This window comes from Squalius cephalus, assembly GCF_949319135.1.
Source record: "Squalius cephalus genome assembly, chromosome: 2".
In the NCBI taxonomy this organism is placed as follows: domain Eukaryota; kingdom Metazoa; phylum Chordata; class Actinopteri; order Cypriniformes; family Leuciscidae; genus Squalius; species Squalius cephalus.
In genome coordinates, this window is record NC_137123.1 from 2,549,389 (window position 1) to 2,575,389 (window position 26,001).

Here is a 26,001-nt window from a genome sequence, read left to right on the forward strand (position 1 = left end):
AACCTTGCGTCTCTATGAAGACCTGACCGCCCTGAACCCGCTGAAGGAGGAGGGATTTCGCATCCTTACCTGTCTAGATGACTGGCTCATACTGGCTCATACTGGCCCAATCTCAAGATCAGTCATAGTGCTCACGCACCTCAGCCGCTTGGGGCTTTGGGTCAACTGGCAAAAGAGCAAACTCTGCCCCGTGCAGAGGATCTGGTATGGAGTTGTACTCGCTCACGAACGAGCGCTCGGGCGCTGGAAGGGGCAGCAGTCGTTGCGTCTTCCATAGGGATCACAATTCATCAGTTCAGTTCTGATTTAACATCAAACGTGACTGACTGATGAGAACGTCTAGGTTACTAATGAGGCGTTACACGTTACGTTAGATTAGTAACCTGGATGTTCTTCGTCTTCATCAAAAAGATCTTGATTTTTAGCTGTTTTAGCTTATTTTAAAGGTGTGTGTGTGTGTGTGTGTGTGTGTGTGTGTGTAGGTGTGGGTGATGGACGGGTATTTGAAGGGCAGGCGTCTGGTGGAGTATCAGTCACTCTATGACTTCGCTAATAGACAGAACTTCATCATCCATCATCTTCCTCACCCGTGGGCAGGTATGAATGACTATCTATCTATCTATCTATCTATCTATCTATCTATCTATCTATCTATCTATCTATCTATCTATCTATCTATCTACAGTATCTATCTATCTATCTATCTATCTATGTATCTATCTATCTATGTATCTATGTATCTATCTATCTATCTATCTACAGTATCTATCTATCTATCTATCTATCTATGTATCTATCTATCTATGTATCTATCTATCTATCTATCTATCTATCTATCTATCTACAGTATCTATCTATCTATCTATCTATCTATCTATCTATGTATCTATCTATCTATCTATCTATCTATGTATCTATCTATCTATCTATCTACAGTATCTATCTATCTATCTATCTATCTATGTATCTATCTATCTATGTATCTATGTATCTATCTATCTACAGTATCTATCTATCTATCTATCTATCTATCTATCTATGTATCTATCTATCTATCTATCTATCTATCTACAGTATCTATCTATCTATCTATCTATGTATGTATCTATCTATCTATCTATCTATCTATCTATCTATCTATCTATGTATCTATCTATCTATCTATCTATCTATCTATCTATCTATCTATCTATCTATCTATCTATCTATCTATCTATCTATCTATCTATCTACAGTATCTATCTATCTATCTACAGTATATGTATATCTATCTATCTATCTATCTCTCTATCTATCTATCTACAGTATCTGTATATCTATCTGTGTATCTATCTATCTATCTATCTATCTATCTATCTATCTATCTATCTGTCTGTCTATCTATCTACAGTATCTATCTATCTATCTACAGTATATGTATATCTATCTATCTATCTATCTATCTCTCTATCTATCTATCTACAGTATCTGTATATCTATCTATCTATCTATCTATCTATCTATCTATCTATCTATCTGTCTGTCTGTCTGTCTGTCTATATGTCTATCTATCTATCTATCTATCTATCTGTCTGTCTGTCTGTCTGTCTGTCTATCTATCTATCTATCTATCTATCTATCTATCTATCTATGTATCTATCTATCTATCTATCTATCTATCTATCTATCTATCTATCTATCTATCTATCTATCTATCTATCTACAGTATATGTATATCTATCTATCTATCTATCTCTCTATCTATCTATCTACAGTATCTGTATATCTATCTGTGTATCTATCTATCTATCTATCTATCTATCTATCTATCTATCTATCTATCTATCTACAGTATATGTATATCTATCTATCTATCTATCTCTCTATCTATCTATCTACAGTATCTGTATATCTATCTGTGTATCTATCTATCTATCTATCTATCTATCTATCTGTCTGTCTATCTATCTACAGTATCTATCTATCTATCTACAGTATATGTATATCTATCTATCTATCTATCTATCTATCTATCTATAATCTGTCTGTCTAATTCCATATTTTTTCCTGAACTGTGAGATGTAAACAGTGTTATGTGTGTGTGTGTGTGTGTGTGTCTCAGGCACGGGTCACGTGGTGTACAACGGCTCCCTGTACTACACCAAACACCACAGTAACGTGTTGATCCGCTATAGCCTGGCGTCGGGTGTGGTCCAGCACCAGCAGCCGCTCCATCAGGCCGGGTTCAACAACACCTTCCCGTACTCGTGGGGCGGCTCCTCCGACATCGACCTCATGGCCGACGAGCTGGGCCTGTGGGCCGTGTACAGCTCCACCCCTCACGCCGGGACCCTGGTGCTGAGCCGGCTCGATCCGCACACGCTCGAGGTCCAGCGCTCCTGGGACACCGGCTTCCCCAAACGCAGCGCCGGCGAGGCCTTCCTCATCTGCGGGACGCTGTACGTCACCGACTCGCACCTGGCCGGAGCCAAGGTCCACTTCAGCTTCCACACGGACACAGCGTCCTACGAGTACACCGACATCCCCTTCCACAACCTGTACTCGCACATCTCCATGCTGGACTACAACCCGCGCACACGAGCGCTGTACACCTGGAACAACGGACACCAGGTGCTGTACGAGCTCACGCTGATGCACTTCATCAGGACGGCCCGGGACAGCGACGAACCACACGCCGATTAACACCTGGGGGACCTCGTGTGTTTACCGGGACCCAAGTCACCTGTTTTTTTCTCTCCATTCTGTCACCTGATGGAGTTTTGGTTCCTTCCCAGCATGCAATAGCCATCATTTCTCTGTCTGTTAACTATAGACCTTATGCGCCAGAGAAACAAGCGCAGCCATCTTTAGAGTATTGCCTTTGAACCTCTGTTCTTGCGGTCGCTCTGTGCATCTCTGTGGCATCGCTGTCCAGGAGTGATTAGCTGGTGAAGAAGTGGATTTACTTAATGTAAAGTTAACCAAAGTTATCATGAGGACTGTAATGTTTAAAGCAGATGCACTGTCGCCTTTGGCTTTTGGCTTGCTTAATTGGGGACATTTAATTTAATAAAAACAGAAAACTCTGAATGTGTTCTGGTCGTTCATTTGCACGACGACAGAAATCACTGATATGTCTGATGATTCTGCATGACTGACGCATGTAAAGCTGAGGCCGACGTTTACGTGATCATATTTTACTCTGCTAAAGGTGGAAAAATGCATCTTCAGTTTCTGAAACGTCCTTTGTGGGGGGAAAAGTAGAAAATGTTGTGACTTGTACCTTCTGTATGTTCATGTCTGTAAAAATGTAACAAATAAAAAAAAATACATGTGTCAGGTGTTCTCTTTTTTGGTATAGTATTTATATATTAAATATATAGCCTACATTTACATATTTATGAGACAATTTATAATGCAAAAAATCAACAAATATGAAACTAGAATATTAAGAGCTGTTTCTCTAAATTCCTTTGTATTAGTTATAGTTTATTTTACCTTTCATTTATTTATTCATTAATGTTGTTATTGTAGTAGTATCATTGAGAGACTGTTATAGTTATTTAAATATTTTAAATTAGATTTGTTTTTGTAGTTTACCTTTTAATTTCATGATTTAAGTGTTTACTCACAATTTTTAAAAGATGAAATATTTTAGAACTTGGCATAACTAGAAATATATCTGTGAAATGGATAATAAAATGCCCATGGACGTTTATTAATTTGCATGACTTTATAGAGTTAAATAAGAAATAGGCTATCTTGATTTTTAGTAGTTTCAACGCTGTTTTATCTTTATTTTGAATCATTTAAGTCATCTTGAGGCTCCTTAGAAGTCCGCTGAGGAACTGGTTTAGAACGATCTCCCCTCTCTGAGCATGCGCAGTCCTCTGTGACGTCGCCGCGGTGCATCATGGGAGTTGGAGTCGTTAGGTTCTTCCTGTTGTTTGACTGAGGGAGTGAGTTGAGTTTAGTTTCACTGTTTTGAATCGAGAATAAACCTCTTAACCATCGTAATTCCGTAAGTACTGAATTCCGCCTCACGTGTTCATTAAAGCCGCTTGTAAACAGCTAATGTTTAATTGCGGGTGTTAGTGCTGATTACATCGAGAGTTTGAAACTAATGGAACAATAAGATGATCGCGCTGCGTCGAGCTGATAAACCAGTGAAAACAGTATTAAAAGTGTGATTAACTAATAGACGTGAGATAACGTTATACGTCAAGATAAATCACTTTCTTTTTCTTTCTTTCTTTCTTTCTTTCTTTCTTTCTTTCTTTCTTTTCGATGATGGTGAGCTTTTGTTGATGATGATCTTAAATTTACTCATGTTGATGTAAGTCTGAAGATGTCATAATGATCAGTAATTCTGAGTTCACGCCATATTTACCCTAAATACTAAATGTCACGTGACGTTCTACTCGGAGCATCACGTCCTCGACTGGGAATCATGCGTTTCTAAGGCAACACTATTAACAATCTTCAGTGGTCAGGTGGTACGAGTTGGAGTTTTCAGAAAATTCACTTTTGTACAAGTTGTAGTTAGGAGCTCCCGAGGACGTGAATGCTTTTTACAAGTTGGAATCTGGTAATTACGACCTGGCGTAGTTGCGTATCATTAATAAAGTCTCATGATGTGTCTGTCTGTAGATGTCTATGTACGATCCGTCGAGCGGGTCCAGCAGGCCCATCACTGCGGTGGCCTGGGCTTCTAACGCCACCACCTGCCCCAGTCATTTCAGCCTGGTAACCATGACAACCACTCACACTTGCGGTCACATGGCCATATGATGTCACTAACCACGTGCATGTATGTTTAGATCAGTCAGACGGAAGATGGAGGCTCCGCTAACTTCATCCGGGGGTTTGCGATGAAGTCGGGATACTTCCTGTGTTACACTAAGGTGAGATGCATTACAGGGTCCTATAATGCCCCTTTTCACAAAATGTAAAATAAGTCTCTGATGTCCCCAGAGTGTGTGTGTGAAGTTTTAGCTCAAAATAGCCAACAGATCATTTTTTATAGCATGTTAAAGTTGTCACTTTTTGAGGCTGAGCAAAAACGTGTCGTTTTGTGTCTGTCCCTTTAAATGCAAATGAGCTGCTGCTCCGGACACAGAGGGCGGAGCTGCAACAGCTTGTGTGTGTTAGCAGCTCCGATTACCTCACACATATGAACTGAAAATGAATAAATAAATGTGAAAAGACGGATGCGACAGCTTGACCTCTTTTCAACAAGGACTGCGTGTTCCTGGGGGCGGGGTTTATGTAAATTTAAGGGTTTGTGATGTCACTAACCCGTGAAGAAGCTCATTGTAGTCCCTATTAGCCGTTTGTTGTAGTCCTTAAAAAGCAATTTCTTTAAAAGCAAATATCTCCCTTTGCTTTGAACTTTGAGCGTTGTAACTTTGCAGATGTTGTTTATGCTCAAACAGCAACATTACACACTTACTAAAGTTAGAAAAGTGAAATCATAATCAACTGCCCCTGTCTCGTTCTCGTCTGCCTCCGTCTCGTAGGATCTGTCCGGTGGGATGGTCGTAGCGGATGTGCTGTTGATGTCGGATAAAGAGACGATTCCTCACGGTTACTGTTACATCCCAGAATACCTGGAGCCCAGTAAGACGGTTCACTGGACAGATCTGCTTCTCCTGACCTTCTGATGTGCGGTGGAAGAGTAAACCTGTGTGTGTGTGTGTGTGTGTGTGTGTGTGTGTGTGTGTGTGTGTGTGTGTGTGTGTGTATAGAGGCGTCTGTGGGGAAGAAGAAGCGCATCTGTGTGCGGATGGTTCCAGTGGGCAGTGTTACAATGGCGGTTCTAGATCTCAAACTGACGGCGAAGAACAAGACCATGGTGCAGCAGTACACCTGCCTGGGGTGAGACTCGCTCCATGCTGGCTCGCCACTTTTAAAGGGCCCCTATTATGCTGTTTTAAAGTTTCCTAATGTTGTTGTGGAGTCTCCTACAACAGGTTTACCTGCATCAAAGGTAAAAAAACTGTTTAATTTCCTCATAATATACATTTGCACATCACCACATTTTCAATGACTCTCAAACGACTCGTCAGATGAATCAATCTCTCTAAATCCCGCCTTTCCGCGAGCTACTCTGCTCTGATTGGCCAGACGGCTCAGTCTGTTGTGATTGGTCTACCGCGTACAGCGCACGTTTCGAAAAAAAAACGCCCATTGCCATAACAACATCAGCTCTGCGTGTCCTGAGGCTTCCTACACCGAAAACTAAACACAATCATGAACAATGATGTCGATTTGACCATATCAATGCGAGCGCGAGTCCGATGATGAAACACTGGAAGAACTGTTATTGAACCCGAACCTCCATCAGCACGACTCGAGCAGGACTCAGTGTTTCTCAGTGATACACTACTCAGTTTGAGGGACATTATGACATGTTGCAACTGCAGTTCCTCACCATCAGCATTATCAAGTGCATGTCCATCAACAAACCCATTATTTTACTTGTACTAATTTATTTACAGAGTATTTTTCTAATTTATTGCGGTGAATACGTGGAAACTGTATCATTAACAGTGTACACATTAGCCGAGCTCTAGTGTGAATGACTGATGTAACCTAAACGTTGGTAAAACAAATCTTGCTCCATGCTTAATCTTTCCTCACAGTAGTGAGAACAACAGACGATCTGCATTAATAGACACAGTTTTAGATAATAGTGGCCCACAACTGATCAGCAGAAGTATTTCAGTAAGACAGTGATAACGTGAGTTAACCAGTTAGCAGGAGACCAACACAATATAAAACTCAAAACTAAGTATTTTGAACACATCTTTGAAGAGCAAGCGGTGTGCGAATCCTGCATTGAACTCTGAGTTTTGAGAAGCAGTCGTCAGTAAATTAAGGGAACACAGCAAGAGTTAGGGTTATACTGCTGTGATACCGTGGTAAAGATGAACTTTAACCTCTGATTCTTCACAGCTGCAGTGTTTGAAGTTCAAGTTTTCCCTGGTGTCTGTGCGCAATATGCTAATGTTTCGTCTTGACGTCACAACGAAACGGCTTATGACTCGTTTGAAAAACGTTGGCTCAGAGTTGCCTCTTACTTTTGAAAGAAAACGGTGCACTTTCAGATTTACAACTTTGCAGGATGTTTTCATTCACTCAGAGCTGTTACACACTTTCATCATTAGTTTCTTATAGCAGACGCTAGTGCTGGGCGGTGTTCCGGTTTATTTTTGTTATGGTATGAATTTTTAATATGTCGCTTTAACAGCGTTGGGAACGCGGCGCGACACTGTGTGAGGGGGTCTTTTCACTGTTCACTGATGCTCTGCTGTGTGTGTTACTGAGACGGTGAAGATGGAGACGATATTACAGTGTTTCCCATACATTGGTTCACACTGCCCGCCACAAAGAGATTTTCCTAAAGGCTTTGACATCGTTGAATAAACATGAGCACTGACCGTTTCACAGTCAGAATGCGGTGCGGGTGTTTTTATATGAACGTGTCTGAAGAAAAGTATTGATGTAATTTTCATTTAATCTTTCTTTCTCTTTCCTGATAAAGCGGCGTTTATGAGCCGTTACCATGGAAACCGCTGTTTCTGCCACTCCTGCAGCGCCTCCTGCTGGTGCTCTTTATAAACACTGCAAACCTGTATTAATACTAGTGTGGAATACCAAACACTAATACCAAAAATACTAGTATTTTACTCATGACAGTAAAATAGGGCATTCTGAGTCAATCTACTGCAGTATCTCCTCTCTCAAGCAGTGGAACATGTGGTTAACACCCAGTCATGCTTGGAAAAAAAAAAACGCCATATATCGTGAAACTGGTATAATTTTGAAAAATACAGTGATATAAATGTTTAGTTCTACGGCCCAGCACTATCAGACGCTCCATTCACCCGTTAAGTGTTTGTTTGTCTGTGTGTGTGCGTCAGGGACATGAATGGCTTAGTGGTGTGGTGTCTGAAGGGCCCGTTCTCCAGCCCGGTGCCTCAGGCCAAGCCTCGCAGTGTCAGTCTGGACCTGCGCAGTCTCTCCCTGGACGGACCCGGACCCCCCCAGCCGCTCAAACCCAGGTACACCCACATCAGCAAGAACACTGGAGTCTGTTGGTGAGGTGTGTGAGACTCCAGTGTTTGCGTGATTTGACTGCTAAATCAGGCCGATGCAAATCAGCTGTGTGTGGAGAGCAGCGTGTAGAGTCAGAATCCCCACCTGCTCTCCGCCACTGCGTCTTTACTGTGTTTGATCTTACTGTAGTCTAGTGCTGACTGAAGAGCTGCAGCCTCACGGTCTTCACGCTGGTTGCTAGGGTGTTGCTATGAGGTTTCTCGGGTGTTTGGGGTTGATGTGTAGTTTCTAGATAATTCAGGGTGGTTGCTAGGGTGTTGCTATTTGGGATTTTGGGGGATTGATGGGGTATTGCTGTGTAGTTTCTAGGATGTTCAGGCTGGTTGCTAGGGTGTTGCTATATGGGTTTTAGGGTGATTCATATGGGTATTGCTGTGTAGTTTCTAGGATGTTCAGGCTGGTTGCTAGGGTGTTGCTATGAGGTTTCTCGGGTGTTTGGGGTTGATGTGTAGTTTCTAGATAATTCAGGGTGGTTGCTAGGGTGTTGCTATATGGGTTTTAGGGTGATTTGATGGGGTATTGCTGTGTAGTTTCTAGATAATTCAGGCTGGTTGCTAGGGTGTTGTTATGTGGGTTTTAGGGTGATTAATAGGGTGTTGCTGTGTAGTTTCTAGATAATTCAGGTTGGTTGCAAGGCTGTTGTTATGTGGGTTTTAGGGTGATTGATAGGGTGTTGTTGTGTAGGTTCTGGATAATTCAGGTTGGTTGCTAGGGTGTTGTTATGTGGGTTTTAGGGTGATTGATAGGGTGTTGCTGTGTAGTTTCTAGATAATTCAGGTTGGTTGCTAGGGTGTTGTTATGTGGGTTTTAGGGTGATGGATGGGGTGTTGCTGTGTAGGTTCTAGAGTGTTTAGGCTGTTGCTATGTGGTTCCTTGGGTGGTTTTCTCCCTCTGACTGTCTGTCTCCATAGCAACCCACCCGATATCCCACCGAAAGTCAGCCGTCGGCGCAGTAAGCTTGACATGAGCAAGCCGACAGAGGGAGTGTATGACAGCGGTAACCATAGCAACATCTATGGTATCACAGGTACAGCAACAGGCAAACTTACTTCATCATCCTTTCAATCTGTTTCCTGTATATCTCATCACATACACATCGTGCATTATTATTCTTGAAGTCACTAATAATGGTTCATCATTCATACTTAGATTTCCTATATAAATCACATGTGGTATGAGTAAAAACACGTCAGTCACTCTTGTTTGTCTGTTCTCTCAGCGATGGATGGTGTTCCTTTCACTCTACACCCCAAGTTTGAGTCTCAGTCAAACACAAAGGTCAGAGGTCACTGCATCACTCATTTACATGCAATCATCTGGTCATTATGGCACAGTAAACAGTAAAAAAGTACAGGAAATGATTTTATTTATATGTAAATGACTTTATCATGTGAGGAGAAAGAGTTGCTAGTTGTTACAGAATTTAGCTTGAGCAATCCTGAAAAAAAAAATGATACATGCATACACCTCTGACCACGGCATGCTTTCATTAACCAATCATAATCAAGTGACCAATAACAGCTTGCTGAACTGTGATGTGTGTGTGTGTGTGTCAGGTGTCTGTGATCACACTGAGTGACATCCGAATCAAATCAGTGCAGGACATCGAGAACGAGGTGAGGTCCTGTGCAACACTCCATTGAGTTCATCATTCTGATAATAAGACATTATTCTCATTGTACGATTGTAGCACATGATCTTAAAACAATGCAGAGCTGTCTCTGGCTCTGCTGAGGACTTTTATTTTGAAGCCTGTGTGTGTGTTGGTGTATTTGTGTGTGGCTGAGCAGAAGTGAATCTCAGATGTTTCTCTGCAGTATAACTACACGTTTGCAGTGGAGGAACAGGCAGCGAAGAGAATCCGTCCGTCCGTGTCCTGAACGCTCCCCTCGGTTCTTCATATCAGCTCTGATCTATGCAATCACACCGTGAAATTATGGTTCTTTCTGGTTTTATGATCAAGTCTTTCTCGCACTACTGGTTCTGGCTGTTCTCCTTCTCTGTTTCTTGTCTGGGTTTGTTAAACATGAAGGATTTTCTGCATGCAAACTCATTATGTAGATGTGTTTGTGTATGTTACAGTTTCGTGTGTTTCTGCGAAACACTAACAAGCGAATCAAAGTGCATCTCGACAGAGATATGTTATATTATGAGGCCAAAATGATTTGGGATTTTGAGCTGTAGTTTAGTATTTAAACAGTGTATTTACACTTCTTTATTTATCTCATAAAGTGTACGTTTAAGAAGTGTGGGGACCAAAAATGCTCTTGTATTCTCTGAATCACTCTTTTGTCTATTTAAATGCTCTTTTATATATCAGATGGTGCTCTGTGAGATAGTCTTTTTACTTGCTCTGCTGAAATTCTGTTTTTTTTGTGGAATTTTAATAAAAATTATTTATAAAATCAAATTTTGGCTGAATACACTTGCAGGTTTACACAAAGGAAATTAAATGTCAAGTCATTTTCTGTACAAATTTTACATGTTGAGACTACCAGTTCATATTTTTCCTTTTAATTGTTAATATTAATTTTCTATACCAACACAAATGTGTTATTTTAAGGATCACAATGATTATAAAGCAAGACCGTGACCCCAGTAAATCAGTTCCTCAATCCATTAAAAACTGCAACAAATGTGATTAAATCATGTTGCTTTATCCAACATATAAATTAAACCATAGGCTATACATTATAAATGTATTTATTATGTCTATAAATTAAACAACTGAAGCACCTAATGCTGATTATCACCTATTTTAAACGCAACAGTTAAATCCCAGACAGTGAAATACACACTTTTGTTTTGAAATAATTAATGCTGTTTCCGCCCGCTGGAAGTCGATCATTGGTTCGTTCACACGTCAATCATGTGGCCACGCCCCTCAGTGGTTGGAGTCTGCGCGGCCTGATACTACTGGCCTGACCGCCTCGCTTTCAGTCACACCTACACTGAACACTGCAGCAGGATGGACCGAGGATATTCTTCAGGTTAGTGATTTAATCTTTTTTCACTTTAAATAAGCATCTCTCTGTGTATAATGTAATCGTTTGTATGCTGGCATCATGTATTACTCTGTATTTGAGAAACGCAGTTCGATGATTCGCGGTGTGCGTGAAATGGCGCAGGTCGAAATAAAGCGGAAAAAACATTTTAATCATTCATACATATCTTATTAATCCGTTCGTTTCCTTTTGTGTAAGTATTCACATTTTAAATTGTAGTTTCATCGATTGTTATCAATGTCTACGTAAATCCCATTGTTATTGTCTGCTTGCGGAAGCGCGCACAGGAACGCGCTTTTCGAAACACGAACCATTAACGTATTGTTAAATCGATCAAACTAATAATATTTTTTTCTTGTGAGGGATTTTCTGCTGTGAAATGTTTTACACGAGGCCCGATTGCTCGAGTTCACGCGCAGCGATAAATTCTGCAGTTTAGCGTCTAAAATGGCGAATCGAAAGAGAAGAATCGCCATATTTTGTCGCTGCACGGTCATTAAATAGACACTGAGTGCTGGATCGGTGAAATGGGGGCGTTTAGTCGTAAAATGGCTGCCGTGTCCATTCTGCTGCTCTATTGTTCGATTATTCGGTTGATTGTTTGGATATCAGAGTTAATCTACAGGATTTACAGTTATTTGAGTGTACTGCCATCTTAAAAGACCTCATGCTATTGTTCTTTTGTGGCTTTAAATTCGTGTCTAGTGTACCTACGTAAGTTCATCTCTATACGCTTTCTCTCGGGAAAACAGACGGAATTATAGTTGACATCATCATCATGTCTGAAGAGTCAGGTTTACATTTCTGTCCAGTCAAATGTTATTTTGAGTGAATGCCCCGCCCCCTAATTACACTGGCCTGGCCAGTTATAAGCGTTCAAGCTAACAGACTTTTACTTGATAAAAGAGTCTCAATTAGAGACCCGAGGAGATTGAGTATATCATGAAGATCATTTAGAGGACTCGAATATGATACAGTAGGGTTATCAGCTTTTGGAAAGTGCGACGACATCTTAGTGTATAAATTGTAGGGATGCGCGATATATATTGGCCACCATATCGGTATCGGCTGATATATGCTCATTTTGAATGTTATCGTTATGGTCCCGATAAGAGAATTTGGCCGATATATTGAAGCCGATAAATAATGTATAATTTCCTCCAGCTGGGATGCTTCAGATGCGCACTGTTCATCATTATGTTTCTGAATTGATTGAAATATGATTGGAATCACTTCAAAAAGGAAAATACAGTAAAGTCCAACACAAGTCTGTCATATCGGCTACATACAATTATAATGAGATATAGGCTACTATATAAAATTGTGTGCGAGGACATGGATTTTAATGTTGAGACTTTTGTTTTTGTAATCAGGCTCTTAAATTATATAGAAATTGATTTAGAATTATCGCCCAATATGTCGGTTATCGGCTTTCAAATATAAAGAATTATCAGTTATCGGCCTGAATGTTCATGTCTGTGCATCTCTAATACTTTGAGATGAGTTTGGGATGTGTGCTGTGCATCATGTACATTTTTGTAATCTGGTCAGGATTCTCTGGATGGGGAGGATCAGGAGGAGGAGGAGGAGGATCGTCCCGAGGTGAGACACGCTTTAGTTTACATGCATTAATACAGCAGAATCATGTAGGGCTGGGTATCCATTCAGGTGTTTGGTTCGACTTGCAAGCTCTGAATTCAATTCTCGATTCGACTCAATGAATATAGATTTAATACTAATCCTATATTTATAAAATTATTAATCGAGAAATCGATTTTTTTGCCCAGCCCTAGAATCATGTGTGTTGTGTCTTCATGATGGTGCTCTGTTCTGGCTCAGGCTCGGGCAGCTACGACATGTACGGCTATAAGGACTCGATGTCGGGGGGCAGTGGGGGGTTTGGGGGCAGCGGGGGGTACGGCTCCAGCGAGCGCATGAAGAGAGGTCTCTCAGGGGGATCTCTGCTGTCCTCCGGCGCCACCGCAGACGCCGTCATCGCCAAGATCAACCAGCGCCTGGACATGCTCACGCAGCTGGAGGGGGGCATGAAGAGCAGCACCCGGGAGAGGTACACACACACACGCACACATCCACTCATGCATGTCTACGGTGCAGGGGTTATGCTTTTTTGCGTATTAAAATGTTGTATGCAATACAATTTCACTCTCACAATAGTTCAGATCAATTATTTTCTCATGTCACACTAGTTTGTCTGATAATAATTGGTGATAATTTACTTTAAATTTGGACAAGATCCTGTCTAGATGCCGTCTTGTAGGCTAGTCAGGGTAGAAGCCATATTGCGTTTTTTTGCAAATGAAACCGAGGCTCTGAGGGAAAGACGTTAAGTGACACGTTTGCTCACCTAAACGAAATGTTTCTCAAGCATCAAAGTTTTAATATTAGAATGATTTCTGAAGGCTTATGTGACACTGAAGACTGGAGTAATGATGCTGAAAATTCAGCTTTAGGAAGGAATAAATTACATTTTACTATATATTCACATAGAAAACAGTTTTACTGTATTTTTGATTAAATAAACGCAGCCTTGGTGAGCAGAAGAGACTCTAGTTTATATCTTCCCCTCAGAAGTTTTTCTAAAAAGTTTAATGTGGCGTCTACCCTGAGGAAGTTGTTTTTAATGATTATGCTCAGTTCTTGGTGAACACACTTAACGCAGTTGCCGTTCTTTTAAATGCCCTCCTGACCATTTGAACACACACAAAAACCTGTTTCATGTTCAGACGGCCCTCACAGATCTAGCGTTCCAGTTAATGCTAACGATGCCCTCACAGAGCCCAGAAGTCCAGAAACATTGGAGTAATCTTTCACTGTTTTTACAGTATTCTTGATCAAATGAACTTGGTGAGCAGAAGAGACTCTTGAACGCTAATGTACATCTTAAATTGATCATAGTTAAATGTGGCACCTACCCTGTGGAAGCTGTTTTTTGTAATGATTTGCTGTCTACGGTAATGCTCAGTTCTTGGCTAAAACACTTAAAAAGCAGTTGCCGTTCTTTTAAAATGCCCTCCTGACCATTTGAACACACAAAAACCCGTTTCATGTTCAGACGTCCAGATCTAACGTCCCAGATAATGCTAACGACGCCCTCACAGACCCCTAGAAGTCCCTGCTATCTCACTGTTTCCACCTCGTTGCCTTATATGTCCATCTGTGCAACCAGTCATTCTGAAGCTTTTCCACAGCCTTCCCACAATGCACCTGAGAAACAAACAACGTGGCTGTGGAAGGGCTTGAGTTTGTTTGTCATCTGAGAGCTCATGATGAAAATGCAGCCGATGGTCGGTCCCCCGCTTGACCTTTGCTCTGCGCCTCCCTCCTTCTGCAGGTTTGACCAATACGAGTCTTTCGACTCGCGCTCCGCCTCCCTCGGCCCCCGAGATCTCTACAGATCCGGTAGCTTTGGGTACAGCGACTCCCGGGGCGACATGATGGCCCAGCGCGGAGGCGTGGCCTTTGGGGTCATGGGCGGAGCTGGAGGGGGCGGGTCCGGCTTTGACGGATTCGGATCTGCCAAAATGCGGTCGAATCGAGACTCCGCCTTCTCGGGCTCCGGCTGGGGGGCGGGGCAAAGATCCCCGCGAAGGGGCGGAGCTTCAGGAGGGCGCGGCTACAGCCGCAGGCAGGACTCCTCCTCCTCCGGAAGTGGGCGGGGCGGAGGCCAAGGCCACTCCCCCGCGGGGCGAGGAAAGCTGCCCTCGCTGCTGGCCAACCGCATGTACCCTGACAGCGGGGCCTTCCAGTCCCAGCGCGGGCCCCAGGACTTCCGGAGCTTCGGAGGGGGCCCGAGGGCCAACCGGCAGCGCGGCCGCAAGAGACCCCTGAACCGAGTAAGTACCTCCCACTCCCTGCGGGGGGGCGGGGCTGAGAGATCAGCAGAGCCAATCAAGCTCATTCATCCCACCAGACAACCCCTGGAGGAGCCCCAGCCTGCCCACATTTGACCTTTGACCTCTTAGTTACACACTGGAGGATAATTGTAAAGAGTCACATGATTACAGGGCGGTGATAATGGGTGTGTTAAAGGGATAGTTCACGTTTAAAAAAACGCTAGGTGTGTTCGACTTCGACGAGGAGTTAAAAAACGTTACGTTTTGGTTCTCGTAACGACGTAGAAGCATTTTTAACGTAGCATCAAATACACAACAGTAACGCTTTTTATTCAACACTTATGTTCTGCCCTCATCCTTCCCTCGGGTCTTTTTCGACTTCGAGTTAAAAACCAAGACGTGAAGTCAGACACATTCTGCTTCTTGATTTATTTATTATTTAATCATAGATAAAATGTCAAATGCACAGATGTTTGCAACAGTAACGCTTTTTATTCAACACTTTATGTACTGCCCTCATCCTTCCCTCGGGTCCCTTTTGTTGCACTTGAACCACGAATGCACAAAACAAATTCAATGGATTCGAGGAGGTTTGTGGTCGAAATTGAAAAAAGTAACACATCCTTCCCTCTCGGGTCAATTTGACCCCCTTAGGAATGAATGCCAGCAATGCTTCAGTACACATAGAAAAACCCCAAAATGCTCAAAATAGAAACTAGAAATGCTAAAACTTTAGCAAAACTGATTTTATAATGTCTACATGTGTATCTGAATGCATACTGAAGTGAACCAGCTTTAGGACCCAGAGAAACAGCTCGTTTACTCCATATAGAGCTATAAGGCCATCTAGAGTCATGAAATATCATCTTATAATATTATTTTCCACAAGAGGTCGGCAAATACACCCAATGTAAGATATTAAATTAAAAGAATTAATTAAGAATTAAAAGGTTTATGCTTGCATTTGTTATTTAAATTGAAATTATTTATTAATTATTTATTGATCAAATCTAGTTAATTTAAAGGTAAATAAAATAAATTGCATTAAAAAACAGAAAAAATATTATCAAAATGAAATAAAATAAGCTTTCTGGACAAAAAAAAAAAGTATAATTTTAGGGCTTCGGGTCATTTTGACCCGCGAGGGAAAGATGTGTTACAAAGTGCGAGGGAAGGATGATGTACAATAATAGTCAGAAAAGTTCAGCATGAGCCTAAACTATTATTAACTACTTAAATGCCGAATAGTCGGGATCTATATTTTTGATCAGTTTGATAAATATGACGCTATACACACCAGCCGACAGCTCTTGAACTGCGCTCACGGTTGTTCGATAGCAACAGTCACGTGGTGTCGCGTGTCAAAGTCGAACACACCTGTTGTAGATCCTCTCATCATTGACTCACCTTCATGACTACACACACGCACATGACCTCAGATCTCATTTGCATATGTGATGATGTCACGCAGCAGGTGAAGTCCCAGCGCGACGGACAGAAGAAGCGGAAACAGACCCTGAGCGCCACCGACGAGCCCGAGTCCAAGATGGGCAAAACCGAGACCGCGAGGGAGAGGAGGGCCACCGGTACGAGCACACCCCTGTCCCATGAGGCCTTCAAAGCTCCTGCTTCCTCTGTGTGTGTGTGTGTTCATAAGTGTGTTGTGTTTCAGAAGCCGCCACTGAAGAACACAGGCGGGACTCGGAGGAGGCGAGCGAAGCCGTCGCTGCTGTACGTTCACCTTTATTTCAGTCGTCTGTGAGTTTGCTAATGTCATTGACCGTTCCAGAAACACAACTAACGCTTCTCTGTGCTCTTCAGGACTCCAGAGCAGAAGATGGAGGAGAGAGTGCTGGTGCGTCTCCTGCATTTATTTAATGCAATAAATATGGCAATTGAATATAAATTTCAGTGCATAAATATGTGCCCGCCCCGCTCTCCTAAGATATTATCAGCCATAAAAAAATCCATATCAGTCAACCACAGTTTTTTTAACACTCTAGTGGACAAATGTAATGAGAACTAGCTGTTTCTGATTGGTCCATCAACTGACATTGGTGTGCACGATCTAGTTCACGCCCATTAAAGTTCTAGTTCCCAGTTCTTCCTCTTAAATCTCCTCTAATTTAACCCAAGTTCCTCTAAAATTAAATGTATTAAAGTTAAATGCCCTGCAAATGACTTAACTTTGACTTTAAGTTGACGCTCATGGTGTTTGGATGTGACGTGTCTTTCTCTCTCTCATTAGCAACATCCAATCAGGACGAGGGAGCTCAGGCCAAGGCGAAGCAGACTCCACCCCCTGCATCAAAAATCAGGAAGAGGAGGGGCTTCTTTGAAAGGTCAGGGGTCAAAGTGTCCGCTCACAGGTCAGGTTCTTTGCTGTCCGTGTAAGGTGTGTGTTCTGGGGTGTGTGAGGCTCACGTGTGTGCGCTCGTCCCCAGGGTGACGTTCGCCTGCTCCGTCTGCAAGTTTCGCTCCTTCTACAGCGAGGACATGGACGCCCACCTGGAGAGCAAGTTCCACAAGGACCACTTCAGGTTCCTGTCCAATCAGCTGTCCAAGCCCACCACCGACTTCCTGCAGGTGCGGGCGCTTCCCTTAACGGCCTCATCGACGTATTAGTCTTTCAGTTCTGTTTTTTTATCATTTTGCCTGTTAAAGGTGCATATTTAGGAGGATCTGTTGACAGAAATGCCATATCATATTCATAACTATGTTTTCAGTGGTGTATAAAGACCTTACATAATGAACCATTGTGTGTTTATTAGCTTAGAATGAGGCGTTTCTCTCTACACATTCATTTTTAAAAAATGTTTTTTATCATTTCGTCTGTTAATGCCGACTGCATACATTTTGGCACAGGTGTGTATTGTATTTAGAATTTTACTATTTCACCCCCATTTCCTTTAAAAAAAATCTCTTTTGCACTAGAAACACAAAATAGTTCCTCTCAGGATCTTAAGGACAAAAATTTCCCCATTAAAACTGCAATGTTTAATCCCAGGCCATTTAAAGGTGCAGTGTGTAAGTTTAGCAGCATCTAGTGGTGAGGCTGTGAACTACAGCCAACAGAAGTTACGGTGGCCGACAGGAAGTGATGTCGTCGTCTGAGACAGCAGAGAGTAGCCAGTTAAACAATGAGGTTTCTTTACAAAGATTAATGAAGAAATTAGGTCTACTTAATTATTCAGTAAAACTATATGTTACTGTGAACATTATTGTAACTTGTTCATCATTGTGTCAGTGTTTTATTCGCTGACTTTAGCTGTAGCTTCTTTACACGAAGAACAACATAGTGACGAAACGCATTTGTCCGTTCAGGGCCACCGTAGAAACATGTTGATGTAAGCGGACCCGCGGTGTGTGTAGAGAGAAACGCCTCATTCTAAGCTAATAAACACATAACGGTTCATTATGTAAGGTCTTTACACACCACTGAAAACATAGTTATGAATATGATATTGCATTTCTGTCAACAGATCCTCCTAAATATTACACACTGCACCTTTAACTATAAAATGATGCAGTATTTCTTAATAGGCTTTCATTTAAAAACAGATGTTGCCATTTTCTCAGGTTTGGCCTATAAAGCAAACACTCGCTTTATTCCTGTTTTCTGCTGATACATATTATAGAGCCAGTTGGATAAATTATGCAGCTATAATTGTGTGTGTGTGTGTGTGTGTGGATGTCAGAGTGTGGTTTGTATGTGTGTAATAAAAAGAACGTGTGCCTGTAATATTTGAGAGGGAGAAAGTCAGTCAGTGTGTCCCAGTGGAGCTCCACTGGCTCCTAATGGGGAAACGTTCGGCTCATTTCTGGAGACATCAACCTCAGATTTGGAACACAACTTTAGATTTATGGCTTTGTTTTTCTTGCAGATTCAGAGTTCAACATGTTTCATAAAATATATATTTATATTTATATAAACTTGTTTTATAGGAGTATCTGAACAATAAGTTCAGGAAGACGGAGCAGCGAGTGAATCAGATGGAGAACCACAGCGCCACCATCTGTCAGGTGTTCAAAGACCAGGATCTGACGCGAGGTACGGGGATCTGCCTAGAAGCTCTCATGATGTCATTTCCTGTCATGTAGTTCATTACGCTGTGTGTTGAAGAAGCGTGTGTGTTCTCAGGTTGCTGATGCACAGATGCAGATTTATGCACTATTGTAACCCAGGTGTCCTTGCGTGCACATTAGGGAAATTATATTTTATTTAAGAACAATTGTTTCAAAAGTAAATGTCATTTTAAAAGACGGTTGAATTGATTATATTGGCTTATTGCGCTCGCTCGCGCCCTCTTGTGGGCACAGGAGACATTACAGCACTGTTTTCCTCCAGTATTGCCTTTAGAATTTGAAAATAATTCACATTTTGCTCATATTTAAGAAATAAATTTGAATTGAGCTTGTCAGCCATTGTGCCCGCCCTGCTGGCCTGAAGCTCATGATGTCACTTCCTGTGTAGATCTGGGCATGGAGCACTTCATGAAGAAGGTGGAGGCGGCTCACTGCGCGGCGTGTGACGTGTTCATCCCCATGCAGTACATGCTGATCCAGAAACACCTCAAGTCCTCGGACCACAACTACAACCGCAAGGTACCAACCGCATCCGATCGGTGTGTTGAGCTCCTGGAGAGATGCTGGTCTGACCCGTGTGTGTGTGTGTGTGTGTCAGGGCATGATGGAGCAGTCCAAGAGGGCGAGTCTGTCTGTGGCGCGCAGCATCCTCAACCACAAGGTCATCGGCAAGAAGCTGGAGAGCTACCTGAAGGTTCGTCTCATGCTCGTACTCGTCAGTCATGAAGCCGTATTTAGTCATTTTTCTGTTTTTAACGGTGTTACATCTTAAAATGTGGTAATTTGTTTGGTAGACTGTTTTATAGCCATTTCCCCCCGATATTTAAGCATTTTTCCTCAAGATATCGGTTTCTACTGTTTTGTTTACTTTATTATTCCAGTCAACTTGTTGTCTCCACTCCTCAGCATATTAAACTACACAAACCTTCATTTTAATTAAGTTTTTCATTTAGATTTGTTTAATGACTTCATTATTTCATTTGAGAACATTCAACTTTGTCCATTTATTTTGCCTATTGTTAAAATATTTTTTTCTGCTGCTGTTGTAAAAGTAAAAAAACAAGATGGTTTTATTATTATTTGCAAATAATTATCAAGAAATGGCAAGTTACTCAACTATTGAGTGGGGATGCTCCGATATGAACATTTTGATAATTCTTTATATTTAAAAGCCGATAATCGATTTATTGGCCGATAAATCTAAATCCAAATTTGTATATAATTTTTTAAAGCCTGAGTACAAAAAATTAAAGTTTCACCATTAAGAGTAGGGGAGAGCCGGGACAGTTGAAACACTTTTCAGATTAACGTTGTTTTCTAAGATAAGGTTACAGACAGATTTTTTTATTTTTTTGTGATCAACAACTCACATACGTGTTCTCTTAGTATCATGTGTTAATCGGTACAAATATAGAATGATTGAAGTAAAATTTGACTTTGAACGGTAGTTGTGCTTTGTTTCAGTCGTCCCGCCTGAGTAGGAAACACGGGGGTTGGACTGATGAAACAGTTTAAACGGCAACTATTCATCTAATGCTTGTTTTTGTGAACAATACCTGACAAGTAACTTATGTACATATTGTTACAAACATATTCTGTAATTTATTTTAATTTAAAGGTTCATATTAACCCTTTTTGTTCTGTCGTCCAATAAACAATAGGCAATAAGCCTATGCGCATTTTGTACTCTTTCTAATAGGCTATATTGAGGAAGACAGACAAAACCATTTACAATTCATTTTCTTACATTTCTTCCTTGAGTCATATTGAGTGTTTGCTAGTTGAATAGGCTGTTATTATGAAGAAAACGAGGTCGACCAGAAGACGATAAATGAAATGTATTGAAGATTGGACAATTGATTATTACAGAGATAATATGTGTTGCGTAATTGAAAATTAATTTGCATTAAAAGAAACACTGGTCTAGGAACAGTATATGAATCTATGAACAGTATAGGCTATATATATATATATATTTTTTTTTTTTACTGGTCAATTTTGAGGTTTTTGGATATTTGTCTTCAATAACATGTCGTCTTTCAGACTTGTGGTGAAAAAAAGACAGAAATACACATTTAGGTCTTTATTTTACTACACTTCTTCTGTTTGCGTCTGTAGATTTCTCTTAAATTCAACAAAAGTTGGCGTTCTTAATCACGATCGCTGTCTGCTCCCTGTCATCACACACACCGCTGGAAAGCTCTCTCTCCTGTACAATGCTGTCAGATCCAAATATGGTCATTTCCTTTTTATCAGCAACCAATCGTGAAAGTAAAAGGGCTGAATGCGCAATCTCATTGGCTGATGATAAATCTTTAAAGCCCGTTTTCTCAAAATGACTTTTCTCTCATTCTCCAAGCCCGAAATCTCCACTTTAGTTGCACCGATATACACCAAACTCTCCAGTCTTTTACATAGTTATATTATGAAGACATTTACAGAGGGATTTGTAAATATATTATTCCTAGCCTGATTTATATAACATTTTATTCCCAAAAACATGGCGCAAATCATTTAAGGCTATTGACAGTATATTCTGATTTACAGGATAACAAAAGTAGATATCCTTAAATCCCTCTGTAATTATTTTCCCCATCTAATATGTGAGCACAATGAATATAATTTAACCTGGCTTTATCCAATACTCAGAATTTGTTTTTTAAAATGTATGCAAATTAGCGCATATCTAATTAGATATGGCCTAATTTGCATATTTGAACATTAAATTACAGAAAACTTGTAATACATTTTTTTTCTCATCTTAATGTCGGTAATCAACTGGGAAAGTTTCATGGTGATATCTGCTAGTTAAACATGTTACCCTATTCACCTGTAGCGTCTCTCCTTAAGAGGGTGTGTTGCGGTCACTGGCGGAGCTAGGGGGAGGCCGTGGGCACTCTCGGTCTAAGCTTGGCCACCCCTCTCACAACTGCTGTTTCTGTCTCTTTTTATTGACAAAAATTGTGTTTTTTAAAACGCTGAACCGTCTCTTTAAGACCACAAAAAACGTGAGACTTTTCAGACGCACACTCCAACTTCACCTCAGCGCAAGTCAAACGAGTGCGGAAATGTCGAAAAGGGTGCAGTCAACAACGAACGTAATTCTCTTTTTTTCTGGTGCTACTTTTATTTTAGAAGATGTGTGTGAAAGCTTGTGACACTTCTGTCAGATGCTGAGAAAAGGGCGTTGTCCCTATTCAGTGGGCTATCTTCGGTAAGATGAGATGCTGTCAGGCCAAATGTCAATAAAACGAACTAATTTTCCTGTCGTACGTCTGACAGCCGTTATACTGTGCTTGCGGTACGCACATCACTCGCTCTAGCCGTAGTTCTGTCGTCAATGAACTCGTGTAAGAGTCAAAAAGGCGATTAAAGCTGTCAAAACTGCATGTATTTGTTATATATGCGTCACATGTGTCTGGATTAGAATATTCTGCTATGTGAGATCACAATATAAGGCACAAACTGTAATGTTTTAATGTCCAAATAAATGGTGAGCACTGTGCATTTGTACTAGAAGATAGGCATTCATTTTGCGTTAATTTGTAAAGGACAAACAAAAATGGATAAATCCATAAAATAACTAATTTTACATTCTGGCAACATTACATTATGAAAAACATAACATTTTACATGATGTGCTGTTGACTTCCGCCTTGTTCACAGTCTTGCACATGGGGATTCAAAAGAGAACTTTTGTTTTCCTCTTTAATTTAGGTATGATAGAACTGTTGCAATTATTTATTTTGACAACTAATATAGAAAGTTAAACTTTTTTTTTTGTTTTTTTTTTTTGGACTAACTCTTGGTTTGAATTGGTTGATGCAACAATGTAGAACAATGTAGAACAATGTAGAACAATGTAGAACAAGCTATTGGAGATTTTGAGAACCAGAACTAAGCTAACTGAGCAAGTTGAACTTTAGCTATTATTACTATGTAATTAATTTTAATATGAGGTGGTGGGTAATAATAAAAAAATATCAAATTCACTCAGTATTCCATGATTCCTAATTCACTACTATCTCAATTACAATTAAATACAAATTAACTGTAAAACAGTCCAATACATTAGTCAAATTATTTTTAATGATAAAATAATTCAGATTTCTGTGCCACCCCAGACTGGCTGCTGGCCCTTGCCTGGCTCCGCCACGGGTTGCAGTACTAATACACCTGCCGTATTATTATTACAATGGCACATGAAATCATAAATACAACTTGTCAGTCAAAAAAAAGTACCGCTTGAAAGAATTCGCTCACTGCACTCGAAAACAGCTTTGCGGCTTTAACTCCAAAACGGCGTGAAGAAGAGATGTTTTTGCGGGTCTGGTAGGCATTGCATGCTGTACGTGCTGAAGAAATTTGACGTACATGACGTGAGTGGTTTTCAAGGAAATCTCAGTGTTTCATCCGTCCCGCGTTTCAATCGTCCCGGCTCTCCCCTACTCAATTATGATGTTCTCATAACTTTATGTAGCCTGTATGACAGCACTTTACTGTATTGAAGTGATTCCAATCATATTTCAATTCAAACCCATCATGTTGAACAGTGTGCATCTGAAGTGTCTCAGCTGGAGGAAATCATACATTATTTATACGCTTTAATATATCGGACAAATTCTCTTGCCGGGTCGATATTGAGATATATAATATTGGCCAATACTGATATGGTGGGCGATATATCATGCATCCCTACTATTGAGTTAAGCGTGAAATTAAAGTAGAAGTACTTACAAAATAATTTTTTTACATTGTAGTGTTTGGTGAGTGTTAATTTTGCATTTTGTTCAACTGTGCTCAATACTCTCGTTCAGCATGTTTGAGATATTGCTCGATTCATTCGTTAACAAGTTTTGCTTAATTCGCAGGGCGAAAACCCGTTCAACGGTAACCAGGACGACCAGGATCCCGAGGACTCCATGGTGATGGACGTGTCCGAGGGCGATCTCACCAATGAAAGCCTCAACGAGGTCAAACAGGAGGAGGAGCCGCCTCAGGCAGAGGGGGCGGAGCCTGTAGCAGAAGCCGTGGGAAACGGGGCGGGGCATGACGAGGAAATGAAGATGGAGATGGGCGGAGCCACAGAGGAGGAGGGTGTGGAGGCGGGTGAAGGAGAGGAGGAGGAGGATGAGGAGGGAGTGGAGGGCGTGGAGGTGGGCGAGGAGGAGGCGGAGCTTGCCGTTAGCACAGACGCAGAAGCGATAGGAGATGCTAACGCCGCCGCCGCAGCCGCGCCCGCCGAGTAGCCGTCAACTAAACCGCTGATTAGCGTTCGTTTGGAGAGTCAGTTCTACATCCTATTCCTTTGAACTTTATATGAAAACTGACCTTGGGTCAGGGCAGATCTCCCAGAATGCACTCTGCAGCCTGAGGACCAATCAGAATTGACCAGTCGTCTCGTTCATCCAATCACAGGATTGCTCCGCCCCCTCTCTACGCCTGTGTCCCGTTTGGTCCGATTAGATACACGCGTGCGTCATGTGACTGTTGATGTGCTATTGAGATGATTTCAGTTTGTCACGTCTTTACACGCTGAAGTAAAACGTTTAATTTCCTTCTCTCTTTTTTCTTTGCTCGTTTTTTTATTTGGTTTTATGGACGTGGCCTGTAGAGATTAAATACTTTAATTTTTCAATTTCCACTCATTGTTTTTCTCTTGTGTTGAGGAAATAAATGTCTGTAAAGTCATCAGTGTGTGAGTGTGTTTTCTGAGTGTCGATGTTCTGCTGTATATATATTCTGCCAGGCAGTTTCATTTTATTACGATGCAATCTGTTTTTTTCAGCTTATTCCAATTTAGTAAAAATACAACATTGACAGGAGTCTCTTTAACGGATATTTTGCTCTTTTGAAGTCATTCTTTATTAAAAACTGCGTGTTCTAGTGGATATACAGAGAGACAACACATTAAGAGTGACAGCAGGGTCCAAATAAAAGGGACAGATGGAAATTCAATGTTTTTGTTATATATATATATATATATATATACACTGTATGTATGGTCAAAAACATCCATGCACACACACACACACACGCATCAGCAAACATTTTCAGAGATCTGGTCTTGTAAGGCAAGTATATGAATTCTTAGGTTACCATTAAAGCATAAACGAGCCATTCTGTCGATGTGTCTGAATGCACTAGAGGCGTATCTTCTATTGTCATCATTAGTGTTCTCCCGCTCCTGAGTCTATGGCAGCCCGTAGAACCGCTTGCGGGAAAGTTATGAAATTTGGTGCACTGATAGAGCACAGTCTGAACTGTCACCATAGCAAATTTGAGTCAAGTGTCCCAGTTTTGAAGACCGTTTTTTGATGAACCCAACTGTTCTCAAGTAACACATCAAACCAGTTTTGAAGACCGTGGCGAAAGCTGTCCCGATTCAAACGCTCCTTCAAATGCGCTCTTCGTTCGCCGTGAAATGAAGGAGCCAACAGATGCACCCTTCGCTGCCTTGCCTATCCCAGAATTCATTGTGTACTGGTGACGACAGATTTATTTAGAGAAACTGCCAGATTACACTTTTAAATGTAAATAATCTAATCTAATAATCTAATGTATGTAATGATACAAATGAAAAAAATGCAATAAAAGTTCAATGTTGACTTGTATGTTACCAACAATTGTTGTTTTTAGTGGTGCTAAAAAAATTAAGTTGAGTTGAGAACAACTCCTGGGACGCAGTTAGCAATAATTTGTTAATATTGTGACAATAAATGTTGCCAGCTTTATTTTCCATATAACCAGTGGTGGAATGTAACGAAATACATTTACTTTGTATCTAAGTATAAATTCGATAAATGCTTCTTGTGAGAGAAAATACAGTCACTAACCTCTATAATTGCATCCTTGATGGCTTTAAGTAAAGTGAAAACAGGAAGCAATTTTCTGAAAGTAAATATTAGGAAATCATTAAGATGTGCTCATCATACATTTTAAGTCGTTTATTTGTA

The 26,001-nt window shown here is 40.9% G+C and overlaps 3 protein-coding genes across 10 annotated transcripts in view; all 3 read left to right on the forward strand.

Annotated features, from left to right (window-relative positions):
* The window catches only part of olfm2b (olfactomedin 2b), a 15,244-nt gene extending 11,952 nt beyond the window's left edge, over positions 1–3,292 (forward strand). For both annotated transcript variants that reach the window (XM_079864360.1, XM_079864361.1), the window contains exons 7-8: positions 483–597; positions 2,102–3,292. In XM_079864360.1, the coding sequence (XP_079720486.1) occupies positions 483–597; positions 2,102–2,682 (696 nt within the window). In that variant the 3' untranslated portion in view covers positions 2,683–3,292. The remainder of the gene's footprint in view (positions 1–482; positions 598–2,101) is intronic.
* Positions 3,293–3,856: 564 nt separating this feature from the next.
* Positions 3,857–10,211, forward strand: mvb12a (multivesicular body subunit 12A). 4 transcript variants are annotated; one of them, XM_079864377.1, is made up of 10 exons: positions 3,857–3,941; positions 4,628–4,725; positions 4,800–4,883; positions 5,499–5,598; positions 5,727–5,856; positions 7,905–8,045; positions 9,012–9,127; positions 9,320–9,378; positions 9,657–9,716; positions 9,918–10,211. In XM_079864377.1, exons 2-10 carry the CDS (start codon positions 4,630–4,632, stop codon positions 9,978–9,980), a joined length of 849 nt encoding a protein of 282 aa, XP_079720503.1. In that variant the 5' UTR covers positions 3,857–3,941; positions 4,628–4,629; the 3' UTR covers positions 9,981–10,211. The 4 variants fall into 4 exon arrangements, with proteins under 4 accessions (XP_079720503.1, XP_079720502.1, XP_079720501.1 ...); XM_079864376.1 differs by having other exon boundaries at positions 3,866–4,000; positions 4,630–4,725; XM_079864375.1 differs by lacking the exon at positions 3,857–3,941 and adding an exon at positions 4,082–4,163 and having other exon boundaries at positions 4,630–4,725.
* Positions 10,212–10,991: 780 nt separating this feature from the next.
* akap8l (A kinase (PRKA) anchor protein 8-like) lies at positions 10,992–24,521 on the forward strand. Of its 4 annotated transcripts, none has more exons than XM_079864351.1 (13): positions 10,992–11,090; positions 12,657–12,707; positions 12,945–13,173; positions 14,458–14,959; positions 16,431–16,545; positions 16,632–16,690; positions 16,781–16,814; positions 17,208–17,328; positions 17,404–17,545; positions 18,905–19,010; positions 19,434–19,564; positions 19,644–19,739; positions 23,917–24,521. In XM_079864351.1, the coding sequence occupies exons 1-13, from the start codon at positions 11,069–11,071 to the stop codon at positions 24,292–24,294; spliced, it is 1,986 nt and encodes a 661-aa protein (XP_079720477.1). In that variant the 5' UTR covers positions 10,992–11,068; the 3' UTR covers positions 24,295–24,521. The 4 variants fall into 4 exon arrangements, with proteins under 4 accessions (XP_079720477.1, XP_079720478.1, XP_079720475.1 ...); XM_079864352.1 differs by having other exon boundaries at positions 10,993–11,090; positions 17,208–17,301; XM_079864349.1 differs by lacking the exon at positions 10,992–11,090 and having other exon boundaries at positions 12,617–12,707.
* The last annotated feature ends 1,480 nt before the right edge of the window (positions 24,522–26,001 follow it).

What these genes read in the sequence shown, in the direction of transcription:
- mvb12a (XM_079864375.1), top strand. Translation starts at nt 4,116, where the DNA reads ATGATCGCGCTGCGTCGAGCTGATAAACCAGTGAAAACAGTATTAAAA. An exon ending in AGTCTCAGTCAAACACAAAG is followed by an intron (nt 9,379 to 9,656) that starts GTCAGAGGTCAC and finishes TGTGTGTGTCAG; the next exon opens with GTGTCTGTGATCACACTGAG. An exon ending in TGCAGGACATCGAGAACGAG is followed by an intron (nt 9,717 to 9,917) that starts GTGAGGTCCTGT and finishes GTTTCTCTGCAG; the next exon opens with TATAACTACACGTTTGCAGT.
- akap8l (XM_079864349.1), top strand. Translation starts at nt 12,632, where the DNA reads ATGTACATTTTTGTAATCTGGTCAGGATTCTCTGGATGGGGAGGATCA. An exon ending in AGGAGGAGGATCGTCCCGAG is followed by an intron (nt 12,708 to 12,944) that starts GTGAGACACGCT and finishes GTTCTGGCTCAG; the next exon opens with GCTCGGGCAGCTACGACATG. An exon ending in CCACCACCGACTTCCTGCAG is followed by an intron (nt 17,546 to 18,904) that starts GTGCGGGCGCTT and finishes CTTGTTTTATAG; the next exon opens with GAGTATCTGAACAATAAGTT.